At 43.2% G+C, this 26,813-nt stretch overlaps 1 protein-coding gene across 1 annotated transcript in view; it reads left to right on the top strand.

The window, feature by feature from the left end:
* The window catches only part of MYO15A (myosin XVA), a 761,224-nt gene that overhangs the window by 730,149 nt on the left and 4,262 nt on the right, over positions 1-26,813 (top strand). The window contains exons 66-68 of the mRNA XM_069212299.1: positions 1,687-1,820; positions 13,811-13,944; positions 17,728-17,868. Of these exons, the coding sequence (XP_069068400.1) occupies positions 1,687-1,820; positions 13,811-13,944; positions 17,728-17,868 (409 nt within the window). The remainder of the gene's footprint in view (positions 1-1,686; positions 1,821-13,810; positions 13,945-17,727; positions 17,869-26,813) is intronic.

Raw genomic sequence — 26,813 nt, forward strand, 5'->3', positions numbered from 1 at the left:
CAGGTACCAAATGGTTAAAGCAAGAAAATGGCACCTTTCTAAAAGTGCCATTTTCAGAATTGTAATTTGAAATCCGACTTCACCATAAGTTAGGATTTTAAATTAGAATTCCAGAGACACCAATTTGGAAATTACACTTACAAAATGTAATAAGGCAACTCCAATGTTACCTATGGGAGAGACAGACCTTTCAGTAGTGAAAAAACAAATGTAAGAGTTTTTCAATACCAAAACATGTAAAACGTAAAAGTGCATGTCCTACTTTTTAAACACATTACAGCCTGCCCTCTGGGCTTTCCAGGCCCTTCCCTAGGGACGATTTATAACTGTTAAAAAGGAAGGTTTGGACCTGACAAAAGGTTTATTTTGCCAGTTTGAAAAATGGCAGTTTCAAACTGTACACACAGGCTCCTTAGTGGCAGGCCTGAAACTTGTTTAAAGGGCTATTTAAGTGGATGGCAGAACCAGTGTTGCAGACCCACTAGTAGCATTTAATTTACAGGCCCCAGGTACATGTAGGGCCACTTTACTAGGCACTTATACGTAAATTAAATATGCCAATTAGGGCCAAGCCAATATTACCATGTTTAGAGGAGAGAGCACAAGCACTTTAACACTGGTTAGTGCTGGTAACGTGTGCAGGGTCCTACTATCAGCAAAGATTAGGTCATAAAAAGTGGAGGAGGAAGGCAAAAAGTTGGGGGGGGAGACTACACTAAGGCAGACAGTTCTAACAGTGCACCTAGGAAAATGTAAGGCCCATTTCTCAAGATATTTGTTTAAATCCAAATGTTAGTGTTCCTGTATGATAACGTGTTGCTTGTCTTTCAGCAGAATCTTTTTAGTTGTGCTACAGGCAGTTTTAGCTGCCTGGAAGTCTTCATGTCATAAATTTTTCTAAAAAATACAGTAAAGGGAGTACAGGGAGAGAGAGATTAGGCTTTGTGTCACCCCAATTCAGCCACGGGTTTTCACATGGTTTTTGTACTTTGCCATTGCTTTGATGAACTATTCATCAAGGCAGGAGCAATATATTATTGGTAACATTGTCCCATTTGTTTTCCCATTACCTTCTGGTCCTCTGTATTAAATAGTACTTTTGCTAGACTGCCGATCAGACATGATGTGCATTTAGTAAATGTGAGCCTGAATTAATATTTTTTTTAAATTGTATTTTGAGGACAAAACACTTCATTTGACAATTTAGTACTTGAATTTTTGGAAGTTCTGCTGTTTGGATATCTTAGTCTCTCTTTGAGCATTCTTTTGTTTTACTTTGCTGTAGTGATAATGTTGTTGGGTTTACCGTTTTTTATGTTCACAAAGTAAAGAGGCACACATCCATTGGCCTTCTCAATGATTACACTGCTCTTTTGTCAAAAGTATCAGCTTTGAATACTTATTGGATATGCCTTTACGCTCACCCCAGATAATGTGAATGTCATCTTTGAACTCCTTTTCATAGCACTCTTCTTCGAGGGTGTATCCTAATTCTGCTAATGCAGTCTGTTCAGAAAAGGACCCTACTCCCAGCTTCCTTCTTGTTGCAGCCCAATGTGTTTCTTTCAATGGGTGGGTGAGAGGGTGTTTAAATATGCAGTCACCCAAGTAATCTGAAAAATTTTCCTAACAAAAAGCCAGACTCATTAGCACTGCTAATGCTTATTCTTTTTTCTCCTTCCTCAGTCGTGAAGTTCAAGATTATGTGCCTGGGCAGTTTTACAAGATGCTGAAGCCCCAGCCGTGGCTCAACATGGTGATGCAAGACATGCAACAAATTCAAGCTCTAAGTCCGCATCAGGCCAGGGCACAGTTCTTAGGTGAGATTATCAATCAAAAGCTTGCCGTTTTTTAAACAGTACTCCCCACTCAGTTTTAATGGTCTCAATGACATTTGTATGTTTCCCCGTATTAGAAAAGTAAGTAAGTACATTTTGGTAAAGTATCATGGACTATGTAAACCCCATGTGCAATAGTAGCAAATAAATATATGTCAGTAAGTGATTCTGCATATAGAAACTGACACAGGGACCAGAATCTGTGATTATGAAGTATTGGTTGCAGAAATGTTACATGGCCAGACAGTCAAAGACTTGGAGGGCCACCATGAAATTTCCAATGATGCCAAATATATGTAGTTGTTTCACAAACTTTAGGTCCAGAGAAAATGTGGAGATACCAAAGATGGATTAAGGAACATGTATGTAGGTATGTGGTAATTTGTATAGTGCAAATCTAGCAGATAGGCAGCGGAGCACTGCTCAAGGTGAAAGTCAGATATCCAGTAAATGAGAGATAGCTGGGTTTTGCAACAGAACGTGGACTGTACGTTCCTTAGGATATGGTGTTCTTAAAAAAATGCTATTTCCTAACTTGGTGCAGGGTTGGGGTGATGCTGATCAATACAGGGGTGTTGTTATACAGTCCTCATTGAAGAGATGGAGAAGGTCTGTTGCATTGTTTTGCCTTTTTTGCACTACTTCAATCCCAGACTGATGGTGTCCGGGCTGTTTGTGAGCCAAGAGCCACCACAGGGGTGGGTGGGGATCTTGTGGTCTTATTTCTTCCAGCTGTGGCATGTAGGATGCCTTTATGGGTGCTACTGTATAGTCTCAGAGACAATGGAGCAGGTTGTTGCCTTCATTCAGATGTGGTGTGTTAGACCTGACAGCCTTAGGGTGGTCACCTCTAACTTTTTGGACACTGTTTTTGCTGGTTTTTAGACTCCGCGCACTTTACCATTGCTAACCAGTGCTAAAGTGCATATGCTCTCTCCCTTTAAACATGGTAACATTGGATCATACCCTATTGGACTATTTAATTTACTTATAAGCCCCTAGTAGAGTGCACTATATGTGTCCAGGGCCTGTAGATTAAATGCTACTAATGGGCCTGCAGCACTGATTGTGCCATCCACTTCAGTAGCCCCTTAACCTTGTCTCAGGCCTGCCATTGCAGCCTGTGTGCGCAGTTTCACTGCCAATTCAACTTGGCATTTAAAAGTATTTGCCAAGTCTAAAACTCCCCTTTTTCTACATATAAGACACCCCTAAGGTATGCCCTAGGTAACCCATAGGGCAGGGTGCGGTGTAGGCAAATGGCAGGACATGTACCTACATAGTTTACATGTCCTGGTAATGTAAAACTCCTAGATTCGTTTTTACACTCCTGTGAGGCCTGTTCCCTTCATAGGCTAACATTGGGGCTGCCCTCATGCATTGTCTGAGTGGTAGCTGCTGATCTGAAAGGAGTAGGAAGGTCATATTTAGTATGGCCAGAATGGTGATATAAAATCCTGCTGACTGGTGAAGTTGGATTTAATATTACTATTTTAGAAATGCCACTTTTACAAAGTGAGCATTTCTCTGCACTTAAATCTTTCCGTGCCTTACATCCACATCTGGCTGGGTTTAGTGGGCAGCTCCTTGTGCATTCACTCAGACACTTCCTGGAGAAGATAACTGGAACCAGAACCTGAATCCTGCCAAGAAGAACTGCCTGGCTGCCCAAAGGACTCACCTGACTGCTTTCTGTGAAGGACTGCTGCCTTGCTGTTAGCCTGCTGCCTTGCTGCTCTCTGGCTGTGGTGAAGAAGTACTCTCCAAGAGCTTGGATAGAGCTTGCCTCCTGTTCCCTGAAGTCTCAGGACCAAAAAGACCTCTCTTGCAACTGGACTCCTTGTGCAGTGAAAATTAGGCACACAGCTTGCTAAAACCGACGCACAGCCTGCCCCGCGGTGAGAAATATACTGCACGCCGAACGGGAACAACGCAGCACGACTTTGCACGGAGAAGATCAACGTGGTGCCTGCGTTGCGACCGGAACTTCGACGCACGGCCCACCGGATCAACGCAAAGCCGACCTAGGACGACGCAGCCCAACTTCCAGAGGGGAAATCGACGCAGTGCCTGCTGTGCGGAAGAAACTTCCACGCAACGCCCACTGGAACGACGCAGCGCTTGTGACTTCACTCTGCAAGCTCCGGGATTCCACGCACAGACCACAGACATTTACTTATTGCATCTTTGATAATTTTGACCTGCAGATATCCAGATAAATATTATATATTTTTCTAAACACTGTGTGGTGTATTCTTGTGGTGCTATATTGTGTTATTGTATGATTTATTACTCAAATACTTTGCACATTACCTTCTAAGTTAAGCCTGGCTGCTCAGTGCCAAGCTACCAGAGGGTGGGCACAGGATAATTTGGATTGTGTGTGACTTACCCTGACTAGAGTAAGGGTCCGTGCTTGGACAGAGGGTAACCTGACAGCCAACCAAAGACCCCATTTCTGATGTTGATGTCTAGGAGGAAAGGTTTCACTGTCTTTAGCAGAGAGAGCTGATACCAGGCCATCTTGGTTTCTTTGTAATTTGTTCCTTGAATGATAGGTTGGTGTCCAGGTTGAATGTAAGTTATTTGGCATTGGGTGAAAGCTGGGGCTTGAAATCATCTAGGCTCATGTTGTTGAGCTAGGTTTGGACAAGTTGTTGTTGAATGTTCTTAGTGACTAATAGGAATTCTATTATGGGAGGTTTGAGTTTCTGGTAGATACTATACATCATGGTCTGGATGAGTTGTAGGCATTGTCTGAGTGGTTGAATTTGTGAGTGGAGACGACATTCAAGTAGAGTTGTGTGCTGTCTGCATTTTGGTGAATTTGTGATGCTGTTATCAGTAAGGACAGTCCAAGGGATTCTTTGTATTGGTTTGAAGGTGAGAGGGACAAAAGTGAATGTTCGTGGACTCCTCAGGTGATAGGGATATACTGGGACCTGGAAGTGTCCATGTGAACAGACTTTTGCCAGTTGTCTAGGTACGGTTAAAACAAATACAGGAAGTTGTCAAAGAATCTCATTGCAGTCTTCAGGGTGTGGATGAGGTTGCGCTGATTGATGTTGTTGAGGGGCCAACAGTACCAGCAATATGAGGGGCCTCTGTACTCTTTGTCGGTGGTCAGGGGTGCATTATCTGTGATTTTTAAGGTAGCTGTTATTGCTGTAGTTTGATGTGATTATAGATTGGCAGTCACGCCTGAGCGGGTGGAATTTAATTGATCTTTGAATTGTGTATAGATTTTTCAATGATCTTGCAGATAAAGTGTGGGTGAAAGATGTGCCAATAATTGGAGAGGTCATTAGAGTCTTATGTGTGTTTCTTCAGGAGTGGAAGGATCTGGTCTGTGTTGAGACATTCTGGCAAGATGTCTTGAGTGGGGAAGCGTTTTTGAGTAATGATAAGAGAACGTCTCCATAGAGAGCTTTGAGAAGTACTAGAATAAAGCATGATTTTCATATGAGGTGGCATTGAGGGAGAGATGTCAGCGAGGATGACCACTGTGAGATGTAGTGGAGAGGCTTGGGAGTGGCAGTAGAAGCAGTCATGGTGTTAATAATGTGCTGTCAGATTTTCAAACAAGAAGAGGTTGATGGTGATACCCTTATTTGCAATGTGGGATTGGAGGGGCATGTAGAAGGGTGATGCAGTGTTTGATTGTCTTGAAGAAAATTCTGCTTCTGTTGGGTGATTAATGGATGATAGTATTATAACAACTAACTCTGGCTGATGTGATTGGTTGTCTGTTTGTTGCATAGAGACAGTTCAGTAAAAGGAGGTCTGTTTATCACCCATTGAGAATCTAAGCCAGGGGTTTTCAATTTTGGACTGGATTCATAACATGTTTTCAGAATACCCACATAAGATTAATTTATTTGTCGTGAATTTAAATAGAACATTTACATAGTGTTTTTTTCTGAAAATCAGGAATGGATTTGGCCCCTTTTGACCCACATTATAAACCCCTAATTTGACTACTGTTGTTGGAAGAACCGCATAAAGGGCTTGATATTTCAAAGATGGTCTTAACCAGATATAATTTGTATACCAGCATTGTTAAAGCCCACCTGGTATCTCTAAATTATTTCCAGAACAAATTACTGAAAATATAACCAAGGAGCTTTAACTTTGAGATTCTTTTGAGATTGAAAATAGTGCTCTGTGGCAAACTTTACAGCCACTGTTCATAACTTGGACTCAAAATTAGTCCTGTTGAAGCTTTGGTCAGTAAAGTCATCTCAGGAAATTCAATTACTGCATGGTTGCTTTAATGCCACATTACCAGCTCCTTCCCATCATTTGGAATCACACTTTCCCACTGTTTTCAATGCACAACCTCCTTCTGATAATACTTGTACCAATTTCCACAGGATAAAACTCCCAGTCTGAGGGTAATTTTCACCCAACTCCAAATCTAAAATTGGGTGCAGTCTATATTATGTCAACATTCAAATATGTGACGGGTCATAAAATGAATTCTATAGCATATTATTTTTGATTTGTTAGCACACTAATAAAAGGTGGCTTGTGTAGGGCTCAACTTGTGTTTATATTTTCTGATAGGCACTTCTAACTGCAGATTCATACTTTTTTAAATCCCCCATGCACAGACTGTGTCCAGAGATTTTTCATGCAACATCTTCCTTGTGGTAGCACATGTCACTATCAGGCTCTACTGCGGTTCTGTCCCACCTCCATAAATAAAGCAGCATTTAGGCGGCAACCCTTTTGCACTGATGCCGGTTCCTATTTTTCTCAGCCTTCCACATGGATCCGATTCTGTGCTTGCAACTTTTTCTCTGTCTACGGACTTCCAAATTTGAAGCAAGACAGTATTGTAAGAGTATGTTTCTGCCTAAAATAACAGGTTTTATCAGTGCTTCACCTGCAGGAAGCTGATTTCGGTCAAGGATCCACATGGCATCTGCATTTGGTGCATGGACCCCAAGCATGACTGGAAGTCCTACGATAAATGCTCCTTGATGCATCAGATGGCCACCAGGGAGCACAAAGCTGTATGTCACCAAACATAAGAAGCAGGATTGGTACCATTCGAGGTCCAGGGATCATTCATAGGCCTGATCCACGTCCTCATCATGAGGATAAGTCCTGGATGAAGCTGAAAAACAAGTTGTGGGTTAAATCCAAGAAGCTACAAACAAAATGAGAGACAGCTTTTAGTGCCAGAAAGGGACAGGGTAGTTGCAAGAAGTTTAAGTTGGATACCGCTCAATTCAGTTGCTCTCACTCCAGAGATAAGTCTTGCAGTTGACATTCTAAAGACCTGATTCCCCCACCTGCACCAGACCACTCTTCCACGACTTTGCTGTAAACTATGCTGCTTCTGGCTAGTTCTGCACCAGCATAGACTTCAGAAGCACCAGTTCTGGATCCATTTGAGATTCCATTATCAGATCCAGAGGATCCTGAGCCAAGCTTCAGCTGAGCATTGACGTGTGTCATACTACAAGATCACTAAGGTATAACCTAGGATCAGGAAATACATTGCCTCAATGGCAGAGTCAGATGTGAAAATTGGCTCATTGATAGTTTGGATACTTCGCCTGAGATAGAGCTGGACTCATACTTGGGTGCTGCTAACTAGGAGAGTAACTCTTTTGTGATGGTCATTCTCTGGGATGTAGAGATCTTGAAGTTACAGTTACCCACTAGAAGGATTAGGGCAAATTTCCTTACTGAAATTTTGCAGACAAGCCCTTCCACTATGGAGCCTTTGCTGCCTTTCAGTGAGATTTTGACAGATGCTTTCTTGGCAGTCTGTGTCATATCTTGCTCAGTGCTACCAGTGAGCCATCCAGTTGCTCAATACCAAAGGCCAGACCCCGGAGGCCCACAATTCTTCATGCAGCTCTCGACAACACCATTGAGCCACCCATTTGCTCTGTGGCACAGGTTTGCACCTTCTAAAAGTGGAGAACCTCGTCATTTGCAAGTAAGTTGAATCCAAACTCCTCATGACAGATAATCTAAACAAATTGATGCCCATGACAAGAGAATGTTATTCTCCACCTTTTTTGGCCATAGGTCTTTGAATGTGATATGCCTTTTGGACTGTTACACACTGTTCCTGAAGGATTTCATAACATCTTTGCAAGAACAGTGAATCATGATGGGGCAAAATGTATCTTGTGGGCCAGTATGGACACCATGATGTTTCAGCCGTGTCGAGGGCTCCAGTGCTATTTGATGCATGCCTGGAAGCATGCCACTAGACTTCCTGCAAATCTTCAGGAATCCTTGATGGCTATGCCATTTAACGGCTCCAGGCTATTCTCAGGACTTGACCTACCAACCGAGGCAGCACTCTTGGGCTCTCCTCCATCAGCCTACCGAACCCTCCCCAGCTCCAGAGGGAGAAGTGGTGGCAGAGGCTGTAGTCACCAACAGATGCAGCAGTACTCCCCCTCCTCTTCACCTGCCACAGCAGTCACCCCCTGTAGCCTTTGTACTTCCCCTTCCAGTAATGGGTGGAATTTGAGTGTTTCACAGCCAGACTGGCCCGCAAATAGCTCAAATCAATGGGATTGTTCAGTTTGGTTACACCCTTCCCTTTTTTGTCCATACCATCCCACGTCCCTCTAGTTTTGGCAACGTGTTAGATATTCATACAGCTAAACAGATTTAAGAAGTTCAGATGTTCCACTTCAGAGGAGCAATGAAAAGAGTTCCTGAGGCAGAGACTGCACATGGTGCTAATACCAATATTTCTTGGTGCCCAAGGAGGACAAAGGACTGAGGCCGATCTCAAAACCTCACATTCCTGAACACCTTCCTCAGGAAGGTCACATTTCAGATGCTGACTTTGGCCCACATTCTGTCTGCTCTAGACCTCAAAATTTGGAAGTTCTTGAACTTTCAGAATTAGTATTTTCCTGTACCCATCCTGCAGTCCCACAGACATTTCCCGACTAGTTGTGGGGTTGAAATCCACCATTCTACCCTTCAGCCACTCAGCGGTTGTGGCCCAGGTTTGCTTGTTGGGGATTCCAGTATGCTGGTACCAGTCTGAAGGTGGGCTTCCCTCAGTCAGTCACAGATCCTCTACAGAAAATAGCCTTGTTGCTGTCCACCCTGAGGTTCTCAATCAGCGATTCAAAATTCCACCTTCAGCCAGTGCAGAGGATTCCCTTATTTTAGGCCATCCTGAATATGGTTGCTTTGAATGCCTTTCCGCCCAGAAATACGCAAGCTATGATCCTAGTGTTTTGGGCTCATGCCTTGGCTCTAGCCCAGAGGGTTCGGAGTTTATTTGGTTTCTTGGCATCTTGCATCTTGCTGGTGTCTCATAACAACAGCCACAAGAAGGCTCTTCATTGAGACTGTCACCTTCAATGCCCTCATCACTGGGCGTGCCTCTCAGACAACATCCAGCTCGGATGCCAACTTGATTTATGGCACAACTTTTCCCTTTCCTCATCTAGAGCTCATGGTGGTTTGACCGTCATTTTTAATGCTTGGGGCAGGCATTAAGGTGACGGGCCCCTAGTAACCTATGGGTCTTCATAGTGCTTTGCTGCACTAGCGCCATTTTTTATGTTACTAATCCAGCAAAGCACTACAATAGCATCATAAATTATGACGCTATTGTGGCAATGACCGCCATGGTGCACCATATTGTAATTACAGCACAGCCATTGGGACTGATGTGCCACTTTCTTGTAAATCTGGCCTCTTGTGTTTTCATCTATACTGCTGATTCCTTAAGTCCTGAACAAGGTCAAGAAGGGCTGAGCTAAGCTCATCCTGTTGAATCTAAACCATTGGGCTGTTTGTGACCTAATCAGAGGACCGACACATTGACTCTATTCAGGCTAAGCAGTTGGATGTGCTTCTATTTGTTTTGTCCTCTGCCTGGCAAGGTTTTGCTTTGGGCACTGTGCAAAGCTTACTTGTTGGCTCTTTTGGCATTTCTAGGCTGCCTGATTGGCCCCATTTAATCAAGTAGTCTGTTGTGATGCGTTTTCCAAAATGGCTTATGCATATGTTTCCATTATGCTTCGTTGGGATCCTAATTTCTTTCTTACATTTTTAATGTGCTTGTCTTTTGAGCTCATACACAGTTGTCTGATGAGACTGTTTTTTGTTTTTTCTTGTTACAATCAGTTAGGCATGCCACATCGATGAATTACAAGCTTTGTCTCTGCTTCTGACTTTGCACTACCTTCTTCTTGGACAAAATAGTGCTTAGAACTAAGGCCTCTTTCCTCCCAAAGGTAATTTCACCCTTTCCTGTGGGGCAGTCAATTACAATCCCCACTTCTTTCTTACCACCACATCCCACATAAGCGAAGGAGAGGCCTCAGTTCCTGGATCATAGGTAGATCCTTAGGGGCATATTTGAGAAAAGTGCCCCTTTGCACCCCGCTAAGGCCACCATGTGTGCGATGTATTTAAAATACGGCGCACCATGGCGGTCGTTGGGGGACCAGTGTACATTTCTTTACACTATTCCAGCGCTTTGCAAGATTAGCATAAAAAATGTTGATACTAATCTTGAAAAGCACCCAGAGGCCCATTGTAACTAATCAAAGCCTCCTTTTAATGCCTGCTTTGAGCAGGCGTTAAAGGTGCTGAAAAAAATGGTGCAAAGAATTCTCCTAGATTTCTTTGCGCCATTTTTTTGGCCCCCCTAATGGGGGAATGACCCATTTGCATACATTATGCCTGGCACTGGCATAATGTGAAGTAAAGGGTCACAAAGTGGTGCAATGCATGCATTGCGCCACTTTGTAAATACGCCACTGCATTTTTGACCTTCTAACGCCACATTTGAGTTAAAAAAATGACATTAATACGGCGTTAGAATGGTGCTAGGGGCTGTTAAATATGCCCCTTAGTTTTTACGTTGGTAAGATTAAGGAGCACTGGGTGGTGATTGTTAAAAATTGGGCCTCTAGTTGGCAGAGGTATTCACCTTTATCTAAATAGGGACCACAATCCTGCTCAGGGTAAGTCACACATAATCCAAATTATCATGTGCCCACCCTCTGGTAGCTTGGCACTGGGCAGTCAGGCTTAACTTAGAAGGCAATGTGTAACGTATGTGTGCAATAAATCATACAGTAATAAAGTGAAAACACTACAAAAATACACCACACAGGTTTAGAAACATATAAGATATTTATCTGGTTAAATTAAGGTCAAAACGATAAAGATTCAATAAGCACAAGTAGAGCTATCACTTTTGCAAGAGTAACAAGAGTCTTAAACCTTAGAAATCAATAGTTGTCTCTTGGTTTCACAAAGAAACTGGTTTGTGTCAAAAATAGCATGCACAGAGACCACAGAGGAGGAGATGCGTGGAAAAATAGGGTGTGCGTCAGATTTTCCGATGCGGCACAGATGATACTTTGTTTCTTTCCATGCTGCAAGGGGCTTTGTATCAATTTCCGACGTGCAGTCTTGGTTCCTCACAGCGATACGGGGATCTTTTTGACACCCTGGGACGATGCATGGAAATCCTGGGCACGCGGGACAAGTCACAGGTGTTGCGCCAATCCAGTTTGGTGATGCGTCGAATTTTCTGTCGCACGGCAGGTGCTGCGTCGATTCTTCACTCAGGAAGTCGGGCTGCTTCTTTCCGGTTCGGTTGTATGTCGATCGGGTAGGGCTGTGCATTGAATTTACGGCCGCAAGGCAGGAGCTGCATCGATTCTTCACTCAAGAAGTCAGGAAGTGGGAATGCAGCGGTTTCTCGGTCGCACCACGGCTGTGGTTTCCGGCAGGCTGTGTGATGATTTTCGGCCCACAAGGAGTTTCATGAAGAGATGAAGTCTTGTTGGCCCTGAGACTTCAGAAAACAGGAGGCAAGTTCAATTCAAGCCCTTGGAGAGCACTTCTCAGCAAAGTCAGAGGGCAGCAGGGCAGCACTCCTTCTCAGCAATGCAGTCCAGATGAGTCCTTTGGGCAGCCAGGTAGTTCCTCTAGACAGGTTACAGGTTCATGTCCAGAAGTGTCTGATTTGGTGGGGTCAGAGACACAGTTTATATACCCAAAAATGAATTTGAAGTGTGGGAGACTTCAAAGAGTGGTTTTGAAGTGCACAAGTTCCCCTTTCAGTACAGGTCTGGCTGCCAGGGTCCCAGTAGGTTTGTTTGTGGTTGTCTGGGTGAAGTGCACAAGGACCCTGTCAACCAGCCCAGCCCAGACTTTGATGGGAGACAGGCTGATGGATTTTAAGTGTAGAAAAATGCTCACTTTCTAAAAGTGGTATTTGTAAAATAGTAATATCAAATCCAGCCTCACCGATAAGCAGGATTTTGTGTCACCATTTTTGCCATACTAAATATGACCTGGTCACCCCTTTCTGATCAGAATCTTCCACTCAAACAGTATATGATGTCAGCCCTAATGCTATCCTATGAAAGGAGCAGGCATCACAGTTGTGGAAAAGGAATTTAGGAGTTTTCCACTACCAGGACATATAAACCACACATGTACATATCCTGCCTTTTACCTACATAGCACTCTGCCCTATTGGTTACCTAGGGAATACCTTAGGGGTGACTTATATGTAGAAAAAGGGGAATTTAGGGCTTGACAAGTACTTTTAAATGCCAAGTCGATGTGGCAGGCCTGAGACATGGTTAAGGGGCTACTTATGTGGGTGGCACAACCAGTGCTGCTGACCCACTAGCGACATTTAATTTACAGGCCCTGGGCACATGTAGTGCACTTTACTAGGGACTTACAAGTAAATCAGATATGCCAATTGGGAATGAACCAATGTTACCATGTTTAAGGGAGAGAGCATATGCACTTTAGCACTGCTTAGCAGTGGTAAAGTGCGCAGAGTCCTAAAACCAGCAGAAACAGAATCAGAAAAGTGGAGGGAGGCAGGCAAAACGTTGGGGGATGACCACCCTAAGGCTGTCAGGTCTAACAACGACCAATTCTTAGTTGGATTCACTGGTGCAAAGACAGAATAGGCAGTCCAGATGTTGCCCTCTGTATAAAACTGCGCTATGCCTTGGCCACAAAGGGTTCATTCGACCAGGGTGAAGGCTGCAAATTTAGCCCAGACTCAGAGTGTTCTTGTGTTGGACATCTGTCTGGCACCCTTTGATCTTCCATCCTTACTTCCACTGGGCACTACTGACTTGATTCTCAGACCCGCAGGGAGGGACATCCTGAACCTCCTGTTGTGAAATCCCTTCCCCAATCGCATCACCTTGTTGTGGGTACTGCTTTGGTATTGATTAAAAAAGTGAAGCATCTGTGGTTATTGTATCCATCACAAAAACAAGCCACTTACCTTTCATAACACTCTTTCTAGTGGATACTCCATCTAATCAGTGATTCTTCAACTCCCACCCCTCTCCTGTTCCCTGTTCGGTAGAGTGGACCTCTGTTTGGTCATAAGGTTCCAGTTTAGGTGGAGCACACTGTTTATCATTCAGTTTGTCAGTCACCCAATGGCCTCACTTGATGACTCACTCAAGCTCTTGTATGAAACTTTCCCAAATCCAGTCTGACATAAAGGAGATTCAAAGGGTGAGGAATCTGCGGTTATAATACCCACCAGAAAAATAATTACTAAAGGTAAGTAATTTGTTTGACAGGGGAAGAACAGATGCAAATTAGATTTTTAATGTGCTTTGATAGTTTTGTATTGTTTTCTTTATCCATGCTACCCTAACTATCTACTACATATAGTTGGGTGCAAGTATTTTAATACCTTTGATTTTTTAATACAAGTTATTTACAGATGGACTTGCAAAAACTGGCACCCAACATTGAATCCTTTGGTAAGACTCTAATCCCTTAGTCTTTCGAACCTAAAGCAGAGACAATATAGGTTGTATTTAATAAGGTAATTTCTACAAGCAGGCAACCACATCCAGCCCACTTTTATTAAGATCAATGCTGTTTATCCTCCCAGAAAGGTTTGTTTGTTATTGTTCTCCGACAGTAGTCTACAGCAATTGATCCATTACTTTGTGTTGCAGGACTGCTGAATGCTTACCCAATGTTCGGTTCGTCTTTCTTCTACATCCAGAGCTGCAGCAACAACACCATAGTTTCTCCATGTATCCTGGCTGTAAACCAGAATGGGCTCAACTTCCTGAACAAAGAAACCCATGTATGTGTTCAAGCATCCTTCAGTGATATCATGTGTACACATTCCTGCACCCTTGAATGTTTGTGATTCTAGTGTTCACCTCGCTTGAGAAACGTTGAATAATCGTTGTGTGAGAGCATCTCATGTAACAAAATCTAAGTGATGCAAAGGAAAGCCACAAAGACGGTGCCATTTTAATTTATACTCCTCTTTAATGTTAAATTGTGCTGAACTGTTTTGCTTTGCCTTGTGGTGATACATCGAGGTAGAATGTCGGTCCTGCCAAAACTCTAGGTTAAATATCGGTAGATAAACAGACACAAGACATCGAAGGATATTTAGTAAAAAATAAAAGCTCTACATAGTGATGGTATCAAATGGGTTGCAGTCTCATTACACTTACAGACTATGCAAGTGAATCCCCTCAGCTTCACGTGCTGCTCTGATAACTGCGACCTCCTATTAATATCTGAGCAAGACTAAGGAGGACCCTTTGCCCCAGCCTGGCTGAGTCCATCCACAATCCAAGGTAACTACACACCCGAATGGTGCCCGCACTGCCCAATCTTCTTGTTGGTCAGCATCTCTCTTCTCCATCGTGGTATGATGCCAACCACAGCCAGAAATGTTAGCACAACCAACAGCAGTTTGAGAGTATGTTTATGCTGGGTCCTTTTTTCCAGTTCATTCTGTTGAATTGCATTGTTTTACAGTGTTACGTTCCCATTAGAGCCTTTCCTAAAGGACATGCCTCATTGCTCTTCAGGTAGTTTTTACTGTTTTTGTAAACCACACAGGTGAATATTTTCCACTTTCCCAACATACAATCTTCCTTAATATACCTGAACATTAAATGGAATAGGAAGCTCATCTGGTTCAGCTTTTTATTTACTCGTAGCGGTTACTGGTTTCCCTTCAGCTCAGGTTGTCTTATTTCCTTCTCTCCATCCAGATGCCATGATTCTCCTAGTCTCCCACATCACGTGTGTTCTCTGAAGTCTTTTGCGCGTATACATTGTTCCACGGTTATTTTTATGGCAATAATTGCGGTTAGTTGGTTTTGTTATTCATTGCCTGTGTTTCTGTGGTGCTCAATTGAACACTTTCTGAGACTCTGACTTATTTATGTTAGAATAGGATGGCTGTTTTCGCGTCTATGGTGCAACATGTTCCAACATAGGCATTTAGGAATGTTTTGGGAGGGGCACTGTCAGGTACATTAGTTGAGATATGTGTCCTTACATGCTATTGATTGTCACAAAGTTATTTCAAGCTTTTTGGCTTCACCATAGTCCTTTTTGATTCTTTTGTCACTCTGCAACTATCTTCCAAACCCACAATCTGATTCGTTCTGTTTGGTTACCATGGAACGTGTTTACTTTGGCTTGTCTGAGCTCCTTTGTTTCACTTTCTCTTTTAATGAGGTTTCCTTTCCTGTGTTTGCACATTTTTTCATTCACCAGCCCTTGAAGGTAGTCACTGCTATGCTTTCCCTATACCATTCTATTTTATTTTTCCTCTTTGGGTAAGGTAGGAGAAGGGGTAGCCTTTCCTCAGGATTTTGTATGCTAGTGCCTGTAATTTGCAATGTTAGGCACCAAGTCTTGTTCATGGGTGTATCTTCATTAGAGTACCATGAGTTGGACAAGGTATTTTCTCTCTGCAATAGCGAGGTACAGTGAGTATCAAGTTAGGATATTTTGCTGTGACCAGTAGGGTTCCTTTGTGCTGTGGTGCTTTATGGTGCAGAACTTCGCAGATTTGTTTTATGTGAACATTGTGCAGCATAGGCTATCAACATTGTGGAGTTCCTTTGTGGGCAGCCAAGGTACCTGATTTTCTTGCCTGTTGTTTTCCTATTTAAAAAGCACAGTGATGAGATACAGGGCTAAGGATGGTGGTGGCCTACTTACTTTGCAATAATGTCATAACAGGTCCTTCTCACGCACACACTATCTCCTGCCTTTCCTTCCAAGTTGGATTTTACTTCTCTTGGTCCACTGGCTTTGTAGTCAACAAAGAAATTGGTATGCACATTTTTCTTACTCTAATCCTCTATATTATAAACCGAAAAAAACACTGGAGAGTGCTGTTACTAAACGAACTGACGGTCTTTCTCCACAATGCAAATGCACCTCATTTAGGAATAACTTTGATGAGCAAGCAAAGAACGTGAAGTAATGAAGATAACTGGTGATAGTCGGAACTTATGCTGGATTTGTACCATCCTTACTTTTGCCTCGAGCTGTGTTATTATTGACCGTGCATTTATAAAGTAGTGGATAAAAGAATAGATCACTGAGCTGCTATGAGGACAGATTGACTCCAATGGCTTTTTGGAGGTATTACTGACATGCCTGAGACCTGAGTTGTTAGTCAATAGCTTTTATTAAACCTCCAGGTGGTTATAATGGGACAAATGCTACCAATAAATATGCTTTGGAAATCTGAAAGCAAAGATCCTTATAAACTCTAATTATCTCTGCAGAGACATGCAACTAGATAAACTGAATATGTGTGCTGCAGATAGTGAAACAGACAGTCCACTGTTCTGTGCAGCTTTTCAATACCTGTGGTTCAGGAGTAGCATGTAGCTGGGAAATACATATAGAAAATATTTTTGAATGTCTTATTTTATGAACAATACTAGTGCATACAATACTAAAATGCACGCCTTTGCACAAGTAGAAACAGTGCAAGAGGTGTAACCCCCTTTATTCGTGCATACTTCCGCTTAATAATGCATTCTGCAACATGCATAATTGTCTCTGGGGTATGACAGGAGTGTCTGTGTATAGCCAAACATGTGTAAATTAGGCACATTCAAAGCGTAATACATGTATGTCGGAACTAATGTCTGTCTTTTTTTTACCTGTGCTAGGTCTCTTGCGGTAACTGGTGGTTAACTATAGAAATAAGATATTTCATGGGTCTGATTGGCGAGAAGTCACTAACAACATTTATCACTTATGCTTATTTCATCCAGAAAATGTTTTGGGTATTCTAGACTATCCGTTCAGCTAGACTACATATCGGAAGTAGCACATTACCAGTAATGCGTCACAATAGTATACACTAAATATGTAATAGAATCCACCAAAAATTTAAACTAAGAAAGAAAATAAGAAATCATTATTTAATATTGATAAATATGGCTGGAAGAATGGGAGAATCGATGTGTTGCAAACACCAGAACATAGACAGATTCAATTAATGCATATAAAAAGAAAGGGATTGACAAACATTTGATCGAGAGGTACAGAAAACCTGATAGGAACGAAAGACCGGAAAGGTAAGATAAATACAGAGTGTGAGAGATGTAAGAAATCAACCATCCATCAGAGAGACTGATATTAAATGTGAAACATGTAGAAGATTGAGGATAAGGTAATACTTATTAGGAAAGTAATTGTAAATGAGCCATTGCGAATGTAACAAGCTGCTAAATGTATCTGTTAATCGGGGGAGCTGATAAGGGTCATATCTAATTTTCAGGGCAATGATTTGGCACACGTTTTTTTTTTTTTTTTTACTTTTGTGTCTATTGCTAAATACAATTAAATACATGTTTTATAGAAATAAACCTATTCAATGGGTGAGAGATGGTTAAGTAACCAAATAATATAAACATCTTGATTTGAGTTAAAAATATGATTGTAAAAAGTTTCTTACAAATAAAGTACATATTTTAAATGATGGTATGTGGAGAAAGGATACATGTTTAATGAAGGGATATTAGATGTAGGAATGAAAAATAATTTAATATTTAAATAAGTGTATTTCTTTCTTTCCCATATTACACAGGACTTGATAGTGAATTTTCCACTTAAAGACATCCAGTCAACACGGACCCAGCGGCCGACAGCTGGCTCCAGTTACCCATATGTGGAGATTATGCTGGGGGATTTGATGTCATCGAGAGTGACACAGCTGCAGCTTGATCAGGTAAAATGTTTCCTTTTCTTATGTGAAGCAATTATTTATGGCACTCACAGGTACATAATACAAGAATACAAATTACAAAGTCATCAGTAGGTACCACTGATGCCAATCTAATAAACAATGAACTATTTTAATTGCTATATGAAGAGTAGCAAGTCCACCTTATTATTATATCTGAGGTACATTGTGTGTACACATCCCACCGTCAGACAGTAAGGTATAGTGTGAGTACAATGATCCAAAACGAAAGTGTGAAAAGACAGGGTAAGATAGGAGAGATAAAAGTCAATATTAGAATACAAATAGAAAAAAAAAAACAATAAAAGCATCTGGCAGAACGACTTACAGTAAATTAGTATTCTCCCTGCTTGGTAAAAGATGTGTTTAGGTTATATTTCCATTTTGTTAGCTCTATTAATGTCATTGTGTGGAAGTCCTTTTATACTGAGCCATCAAATCTTTGATAATCTTTCTTAAATGTCCATGCCTTTCTACACCTCATTTGATTTGGACCGCCGAGTTCTTAATCATCTCGCTCCTAACATAAGACTTTCCCGCAGCCCATAAGATCTGCCTTGAGGTAATGATTTCTTTGCTAAGCAACAGATAGTAATCGAAGTGGGTTCACAATAACCCCTTTTCCCCCTTTTTGTCTATATGTAAAAGTATTACTTCTCCACAGTTTATTGAGTGGGGCTAACAGGCCCAGGGACAATGTCAGTGCTACAGGTAAGAGTCTGAAATGACAGTTTCCCATATTTAACAAGATGTCAAATCTGATGATGCAGTATGACACATGAGGAAAAAGTCGTTACAAGCGGTCGTGCAGTGAATACAAGAGACTGAAGTACAATCTTTTTTGCGAGTGTTGAGAAGTCTCTACACCTCCACTAAGGCATGACCATGGAGCGGCTCTTTGATCATGCCTGAGAGTATGCCACGGGTCCATCTTGCTAGATCGGTCTAGCACTGGTTCTAATGTTATATTCTGCCCCTGACCAAGTCCTGTTTATTATTATGCAATTCTTTTATCACTCTATATTGGTGGTAAACAAGTCCAATTTAGTCCCTGTTGGTGCATACACTGAACCAAATACTTCTACCTACCCCTGAATTCAGATTTTTGCAAAGACATATAAATCCTCTAGGTCTGTACAAGTTAGAGAATGCCCAGGGAGAGAGACTTACTAAAAGAGTTGCCACTCCTCTTCTGTACGAAAGGGTACTTGCAGCATCTGCTCGTGTCCATTGCATTGCAAGTAAAAATAACCTTGAACCCTCAATCCCTTCTCAACTTTTCAGACTCAGTAGGAGCTAAGTGTGAATTCTGAATTACAGTAATATCCATATGGCTGAACATGAAGCACACAAGCACTTTCTTTCATCTTAAATGGTGTGTGAGGCTTTTGGCATTAAGTGAGAGGAGCTGGAGATTTTCTAACTGAGTTTTAGGGTGATGTGTATTCATCTAAATATCATGGGCATTGTGACCTTCAACCAGAGATTGTCTTTAGTGGAAATCCCCAACACTTAATGTGAGTGTGGCACCCCTCCCAGGAATCAAGGACTACTTTTAGGTAATGGCAAATTATGTCAGATGGTTGTACAAAACACTCATTGTGAATACAAATAGAACAATAAGTGGGTCATGAATAAGTGCATATGGATTTTGTGTTGCTTTATTCTTGCCAACAGGCATTTTGCAGCCTGATTAAACAGTGTTGCAGTTGCTGGTGGTGAAATGCCCATCGGTAGATTGGGAACAGAAGTGGCGCACAGGAGATACTTGCATTTAAAAAAAAGACAATCCCTGCAGGCAAAACACCAGCTTCAAGAATGAGTCAGCGTTTGCCCAGTTTGAATAACATAACGGACCACACTCCCAATCCCTGCAAACCCAACCATTCAGTCTCAACGGGGATTGCAATGTTACTACAGGCCTTTATCCTCAACTCACCACACCCTACTAGACGTTTGAGCTGGGCTTCGTGCCACCCAATTGCCTATAATTGACCAAACGTCTTATCAACAATCAGCTAAAAATATGTATTCAGCAAATGCACATAGTCTGGCAGTATGCAACCGTTTCCCGTAATGAGGTCTGACCAGCTCAGTAACACAGAAGCAAAACTGAAAGCACAAATAAATTATAACTCCCAAGGTAATCCAAACATTCCGACATTACATCTTAGTGAATTCACAAGGAGAAACACAATGCAACATGCATGATAGAACATGTCAAATTTTACACTCCCTTTAGAGTGTCACCCTTCAGTTATTGAACACCATTTTTTAATGAATACAAGTTTAGTTTTTAATGGGGATCATGATTATGATTTGTCTTTATCACAATTTCACCCCCTCTTTGCTCAGAGTCTCATTACTAATTCCAGTTCCTCTTTATCAGTCCGCATATTCACTCCCACGGTTGCAGTACGGAAAACATTTATATCTTGAAGGAGGAAATATTCCATCGCAAATGTATCGGAATTCCTTCCACCTTCATGGGATCGTAATCGGAAGACAGGATATCCGTCACTTTTATGACAGAGTATTCCCCTCCACCAAGGTCTAAATTAAGCCCTTAGCTTAGTGTGACTGCACAAAACTGGTGACCTCTTTGAAATTCCAGGGGCAGGGAGAAAGTGCACAGCAGCAAATCTGGCAATGTAGTGAATAAAAATGGTTTCATGTTTCATTGCTTTGAACCCTCTGGAATTCCCAGGATAAGTACATTGTCCCTTCTGTCTTTCAAATCCACCAGTTTCCTCTGAGCATTATTTAATTCTTGAACCCAACCTAGTCCACTAATCATAGTATTTATTTTTTATTCCTCTGCTTCAGCCATCCTCTCAGGTGTAGCTAGTCATCTTAAATTTGTGCAACATTGATTCTGACTGTCATCACATGCGCCATTGTCTCCTTGGTGTTATCTTTCACTGACCTAATGCCTGATTTGATTGATGACAATTCCTTCATTAAAGTGTAGAACGCAACTTTCACCATGTTGACCGTTGACTTTGCTGGGAGTTCTGGATTTCATTTTTCAGCCACTGTCTCTGAAATATAAAGCTGTGTCTTGAGTTTCTGTTTAGACATCAGTGTAGTTAGTGAAGGGTAAAGTAATCACACCTGTGTTATGAGCTCTGTGTCGTTTCTGACTTCGGATACCTCCAACTTTTGGGAAGTGACTCTACCACTGTTTAACCACTGTATCCAAAAAATGTAGGCAACAGTCCAGAACTGTATGGATAGACAGTGGCTTCAGCATATGGTAGGGCTGTCTACCACCCATTACAACGAACTGAGCACTTTTGGCACACCAAAAGACAGTAGGATGCTATTTAAGGCAGAAGCCATGTGTAGTAAAAGAGCCATGATTCATCAAAGACAAGTCGCCAAACCTGGGTCTATGGCAGCGTTTTCAATCAGCAGTCAGCTTTGAATGTCATAAACTGTGGTTATTCGTGGACCGCAAACATTTTGTACAGACTTCTCATGCCAGGCAGCAGCATTCACATTCTCATGCAACAAGAAAATCAACCCACATCAGGTGGGGTCTGCAATAACTAAGCCACTGTTCTGCAATTGTGCACAGCCCCACCGTCAATAAGGTTCTTTTAGTGTGTGTGTGTTGAGGGCATGCAAGACCACACGTGGCAGAGCCCAGGTGTCCAGACAGAGGGGAGGGTAGGGGGTAGCATACACTATTCGCAGCAGGCACGGACAATCCAAATTCAGTTAATGTCTGTGAGGGTGGGCCTCCCAACCTCTTTTGCACCTTTACCGCTACTCATCAGGCCTTCAAATGCAGCGTCAGCCTCCACTAATCGTGCTTTTGGGAACACAGATGACCCACAGGCCCCAGCCCACATCATGGTGGCACTTGAGCCACTCACCTGTAGTCCTAGTCCCAACTAGGCAGCGCGCCTCTTTATCTCCATGCACACTAACGGGTGCAGTCCTGAAGTGACCACAGGTGAGCATTTGGGTCACCACTGGTCACGATTTAACCCAAGCTGGGGAGAGTCACTCCACCCAGGCTTCAGGGATCACTCATAGACATTGGAAGCTATGTCAGGAGGCAGTACAAAACACTCAGTGGTGATAAAAACTCAACAATAAGAGGGAAGTGAATAGCATAACAATCTAGTCTTGTAATATAGGAATCTCCCCAGTCCTTAACAGGCGCCCTGAGCAGTCAGCGGTCGATCCTTTGGCAGAAGGTGAAGAGGGAGATGCAGAGTAACTCTGATGAGCTCTTACATTCGTTATCTGGTGAGATCCCCAAAGCAGAGACCTTAAATAGCCAGAAAAGGAGGTTTGGCTACCTAGGAAGGAGGATTGGCTACTAAGAGAGGTAAGAGCCTATCAGAAGGAGCCTCTGACGTCACCTGCTGGCACTGGCCACTCAGAGCAGTCCAGTGTGCCAGCAACACCTCTGAATCCAAGATGGCAGAGGTCTGGGGCACACTGGAGGAGCTCTGGGCACCTCCCCTGGGAGGTGCAAGTCAGGGGAGGGGTCACTCCCCTTTCCTTTGTCCATTTTCGTGCCAGAGCAGGGCTGGGGTATCCCTGAAACGGCGTAGACTGGCTTATGCAGAGATGGGCAGCATCGGTGCCCATCAAAGCATTTCCAGAGGCTGGGGGAGGCTGCTCCTCCCCAGCCTGTCTCACCTTTTCCAAAGGGAGAGGGTGTAACACCCTCTCTCTGAAGGAAGTCCTTTGTTCTGCGTTCCTGGGCCAGGGCTGCCTGGACCCCAGGGGGGCAGAAACCTGTCGGTGGGTTGGCAGCAGCAGCAGCTGCAGTGAAACCCCAGAAAGGCAGTTTGGCAGTACCCGGGTTCTGTGCTAGAGACCCGGGGGATCATGGAATTGTCTCCCCAATATCAGAATGGTATTGGGGTGACAATTCCATGATCTTAGACATGTTACATGGCCATGTTCGAAGTTACCATTGTGACACTACACATAGGTGGTGCCCTATGTGTAGGGCACGCGTGTAATGGTGTCCCCGCACTCACAAAGTCTGGGGAAATTGCCCTGAACAATGTGGGGGCACCTTGGCTAGTGCCAGGGTGCCCACACACTAAGTAACTTTGCACCCAACCTTCACCAGGTGAAGGTTAGACATATAGGTGACTTATAAGTTACTTATGAGCAGTGTAAAATGGCTGTGAAATAATGTGGGCATTATTTCACTCAGGCTGCAGTGGCAGTCCTGTGTAAGAATTGTCAGAGCTCCCTATGGGTGGCAAAAGAAATGCTGCAGCCCATAGGGATCTCCTGGAACCCCAATACCCTGGGTACCTCAGTACAATATACTAGGGAATTACATGGGTGTACCAGTATGCCAATGTGAATTGGTAAATTTAGTCACTAGCCTGTTAGTGACAAATTTGGAAGTAAAGAGAGAGCATAACCACTGAGGTTCTGGTTAGCAGAGCCTCAGTGAGACAGTAGCACCTATTTCCAAAGGCAGAGGGTGTAACACCCTTCTCCCAAAGGAAATCCTTTGTTCTGCCTTCCTGGGCTTGAGCTTCTCAAGCAACAGGAGGGCAGAAACCTGTCTGAGAGGTGGCAGCAGCTGGGGCTGCCTGGAAAACCTCAGAAAGCTGGAATGGCAATACTGGGGGTCCTCTAAGGAGCCCCCAGAGTGCATGAAATCATACAACCAATACTTGCAAAAGCCTTGGGGTATGATTCCAACGTGTTTGATACCAAACATACCTATGTTCAGAGTTACCATTATGTAGCTGGGAAGAGGTAGTGACCTATTTCCAGTACATGTGTAAAATGGCATCCCCACACTCATGAAGTCTAGGAAAATGGTCCTGGAGGTCGTGGGGGCACCTCTGCTAGTGCAGGGGTGCCCTCACACACAGGTACTCTGCACCCTGCCCTCAGGGCTGGAAGGCCTGCTATAGGGGTGACTTATAAGTGACCTGGTGCAGTGTAACTGGCAGTGAAAGGGTGCATGGACCTTTTCACGCAGGCTGCAATGGCAGTCCTGCAGAAGCCTTTGCATGGGCTCCCTATGGGTGGCAAAAGAAATGCTGCAGCGCATAGGGATCTCCTGGAACCCCAATGCCCTGGGTACCTAAGTACCATATACTAGGGACTTATAAGGGGGCACCAGTATGCCATTTTTGGGTGAAATACTGGGTTACCAGTATGCAACAACCATAATTTAAGGGAGAGAGCATAACTACTGGGGTCCTGATTAGCAGGATCCCAGTAGACACACTCAAACACACATTGCAAACAGGCCAAATGTGGGGGTAACCAAGCTAGAAAGAGGCTACTTTCCTACAAGGTTAGCATCCACAATAATGATTTACAAGCTTTTATACACCGACTTTTACATGAATGACTCAAATAGTGAATCACAAAGTCATTAGCTCATAGTACCTATGCCTATGCCACCTTATGTACAATATCACAAATACAAGTCAAGGTACTTTGGCTGACGATATTTCGATCCCCTAGACAAGTATCAGGATCATCCTAAGCCTTCATCAAGCTTGAGTTAAAAGGGTTACAGAGAGCTTGTAACCAAAATGGCGAAGATAAATCTGACTCACGTCTCATATGAGTGAGAAGGCAATCAATGCCATAAAGTAGTAGTAGAGTGGAGTAGTATCACAGTGTAATAGAGTGTCAGAGTGGAGTGGCAGAGTGTTGTAGGGTGGAAAGGCATAAAGAAAAGTGAACTGGAGTAGAGTGAAGTAAAGTAACGTGAACTGGCATAGAGAATGTTGGGTAGAGTGTTGTTGAGCATAGTGCATTGTTGTATAGTGGAGTGGCATAGAGGGTTGTGCAGTGGCGTTGAGTATTGTAGATTGAAGTGGCATAGAGTGGTGTGGAGTGGCATAGAGTGGAGTAAAGTGGAATAGAGTGGCGTATAGGGAGTTGTGTATGGAGTTACAGAGTGGAGAAAGTGTTAGAGTTTAATGGAATAGAGTGTCAGAGTCTAGTATCATGGAGTGTAATGTCAGAGTGAAGTGTCAGAGTGGGGTTGGGTGGTCTAGAGTGAAGTGGCATAAGTAGATTGGTGTAGAGTGTAGTGGTATAGAGTGCATGGTTTTGAGTAAAGAGGTGTAGAGTGCATTGGCGAAGACTGCACTGGTTTAGCATACATTGTAGTAGCGTAGAGTGGTGAACAGTTGAGGGGCGCAGAGTGGAGTGGCACAGCGTAAATTGCAGTGGTTCAGTGCTGTGTCATGGAGTGATGTGGTGCATGGTAGAGTGGAGTGGTGCAAGGTAGAGTAGATTAGTGTAGAGTGCAGTGGTGGAGTGCAGTGATGCAGAGTAGAGTGGCATAGAGTGTAGTGGCATATAGTACGCTGGTGTAGAGTGCAGTAGAGTGGCATATAGTTGAGCGGTGCAGAGTAGTGTGCTGTGGTGCAGAGTAGAGAGGAGTATAGTTCAGTGGCAGAGTGCAGTGTTGCAGAGTAGAGTGTCATAAAGGGCAGTGGTGTAGAGTAGAGTCGCACAGAATGCATTGGTGTAGAGTGCAGTGATGTAGAGTGATGCAGAGTAGAGAGGAGTGGTGTAGAGTACAGTGGTGCAGAGTAGATTAGAGTTGCATAGAGGGCTGTGGCATAGAGTAGATTGCTGCAGAGTACAGTATAGTGGTGAAGAGTAGATTGTTGCAGAGTGGAGCATAGTGATGTAGAGTGCAGTAGCATAGAGCGGTGCAGAGCAGATTCGAGTGACGCTTGGTACATTGGAATGGTGCAGGGTAGATTAGACTGGCATTGCATAGAGTGGAGTTGCATAGATTGCAGTGGCATAGAGGAGATGATTTCAAAGTAGAGTGAAGTGTCCTACAGTGGAGTGGTGTAGAGTAGATTAGATTGCAGTGGTGCAGAAAGAGTGCAGTGGGACAGAGTACAGTGGCATTGAGTGCAGTGGTGCAGAGTAGAGGGGCGTGCAGTTCAGTGGCAGAGAGTGCAATGTTGCAGATTAGAGGGTCGCAGAGTACAGTGGTGTATTGTAGAGTGGCATAGAGTGCTGTGGCGCAGAGTACAGTGGCATTGGACACAGTGGAATAGAGTGCTGTGGTGCAGAGTAGATTGGCATAGAGTGCAGTGGCATAGAGTGCATTGGTTTTGAGTAAAGTGGTGAAGTGTGCATTGGCAGAGTGCTGGAGTGTAGTGTACAATGGTTAGAGTAGAATAGCATAGATTGCAGTGGCGTAGTGTAGGGTGCTGCAGAGTAGAGTGGTGTAGAGTGGAGTGGTACAGCATAGATTGCAGTGGCGTAGAGTAGCAAAGAGTGGAGAAAAGTGGTGTAGGGTGCAGTGGCATAGGGTAGATTGTTTCAGAGTAGAGTGAAGAAAAGATAGAGAAAAGATGATTAACTTCAATATGCTGAAGTATGTAACAATAACAACAACATAAATAATAACGCTAGGCATAACGGACAAAATGAAATATGGCTTCTCCCTGTTAGCCACGCTGTAATCAAGCCCTTCATTACCCAAATAACAAAACATTAAACATAAATGTTAGGAAAATATACCCTTCTAATAGCTAAATTGTTGTGTGAAAAGGTCAAATCTGGGCTCAATGTCGACTTCACTGTTTCACCAACTGGTGTGATCTTAGGCAAATACAAATATTGTGTTTCACAGGGTCTCCTTTCTAGCCTAAAGGCATCAGGGTGAGTGGGGCTCTGTTTCCTCTTTCTTCCTCATTGTCTTGCAGCTCCTCTTGAAGGCCTCCTGCAGTGCTCCTCTTCAAGGCGGCAGGTGATGCAGACAGTAATAATCAAAAACGCTTTTCTCCTCCTCCTTCCCTTTGTTCTTATGAGCACCCTTAATGCCCACAGCTGTGAACAGGACAAACAAAAGGGCAGAGGGCGCAGGGGGCCTCCTGACTCACCTTCATTCTGTTACCATCAGGTTGGAGGATGGTCGGTAAAGGGCTATTATAAGTAGCGCT

Source organism: Pleurodeles waltl, chromosome 10 (assembly GCF_031143425.1).
Source record: "Pleurodeles waltl isolate 20211129_DDA chromosome 10, aPleWal1.hap1.20221129, whole genome shotgun sequence".
NCBI lineage: Eukaryota > Metazoa > Chordata > Amphibia > Caudata > Salamandridae > Pleurodeles > Pleurodeles waltl.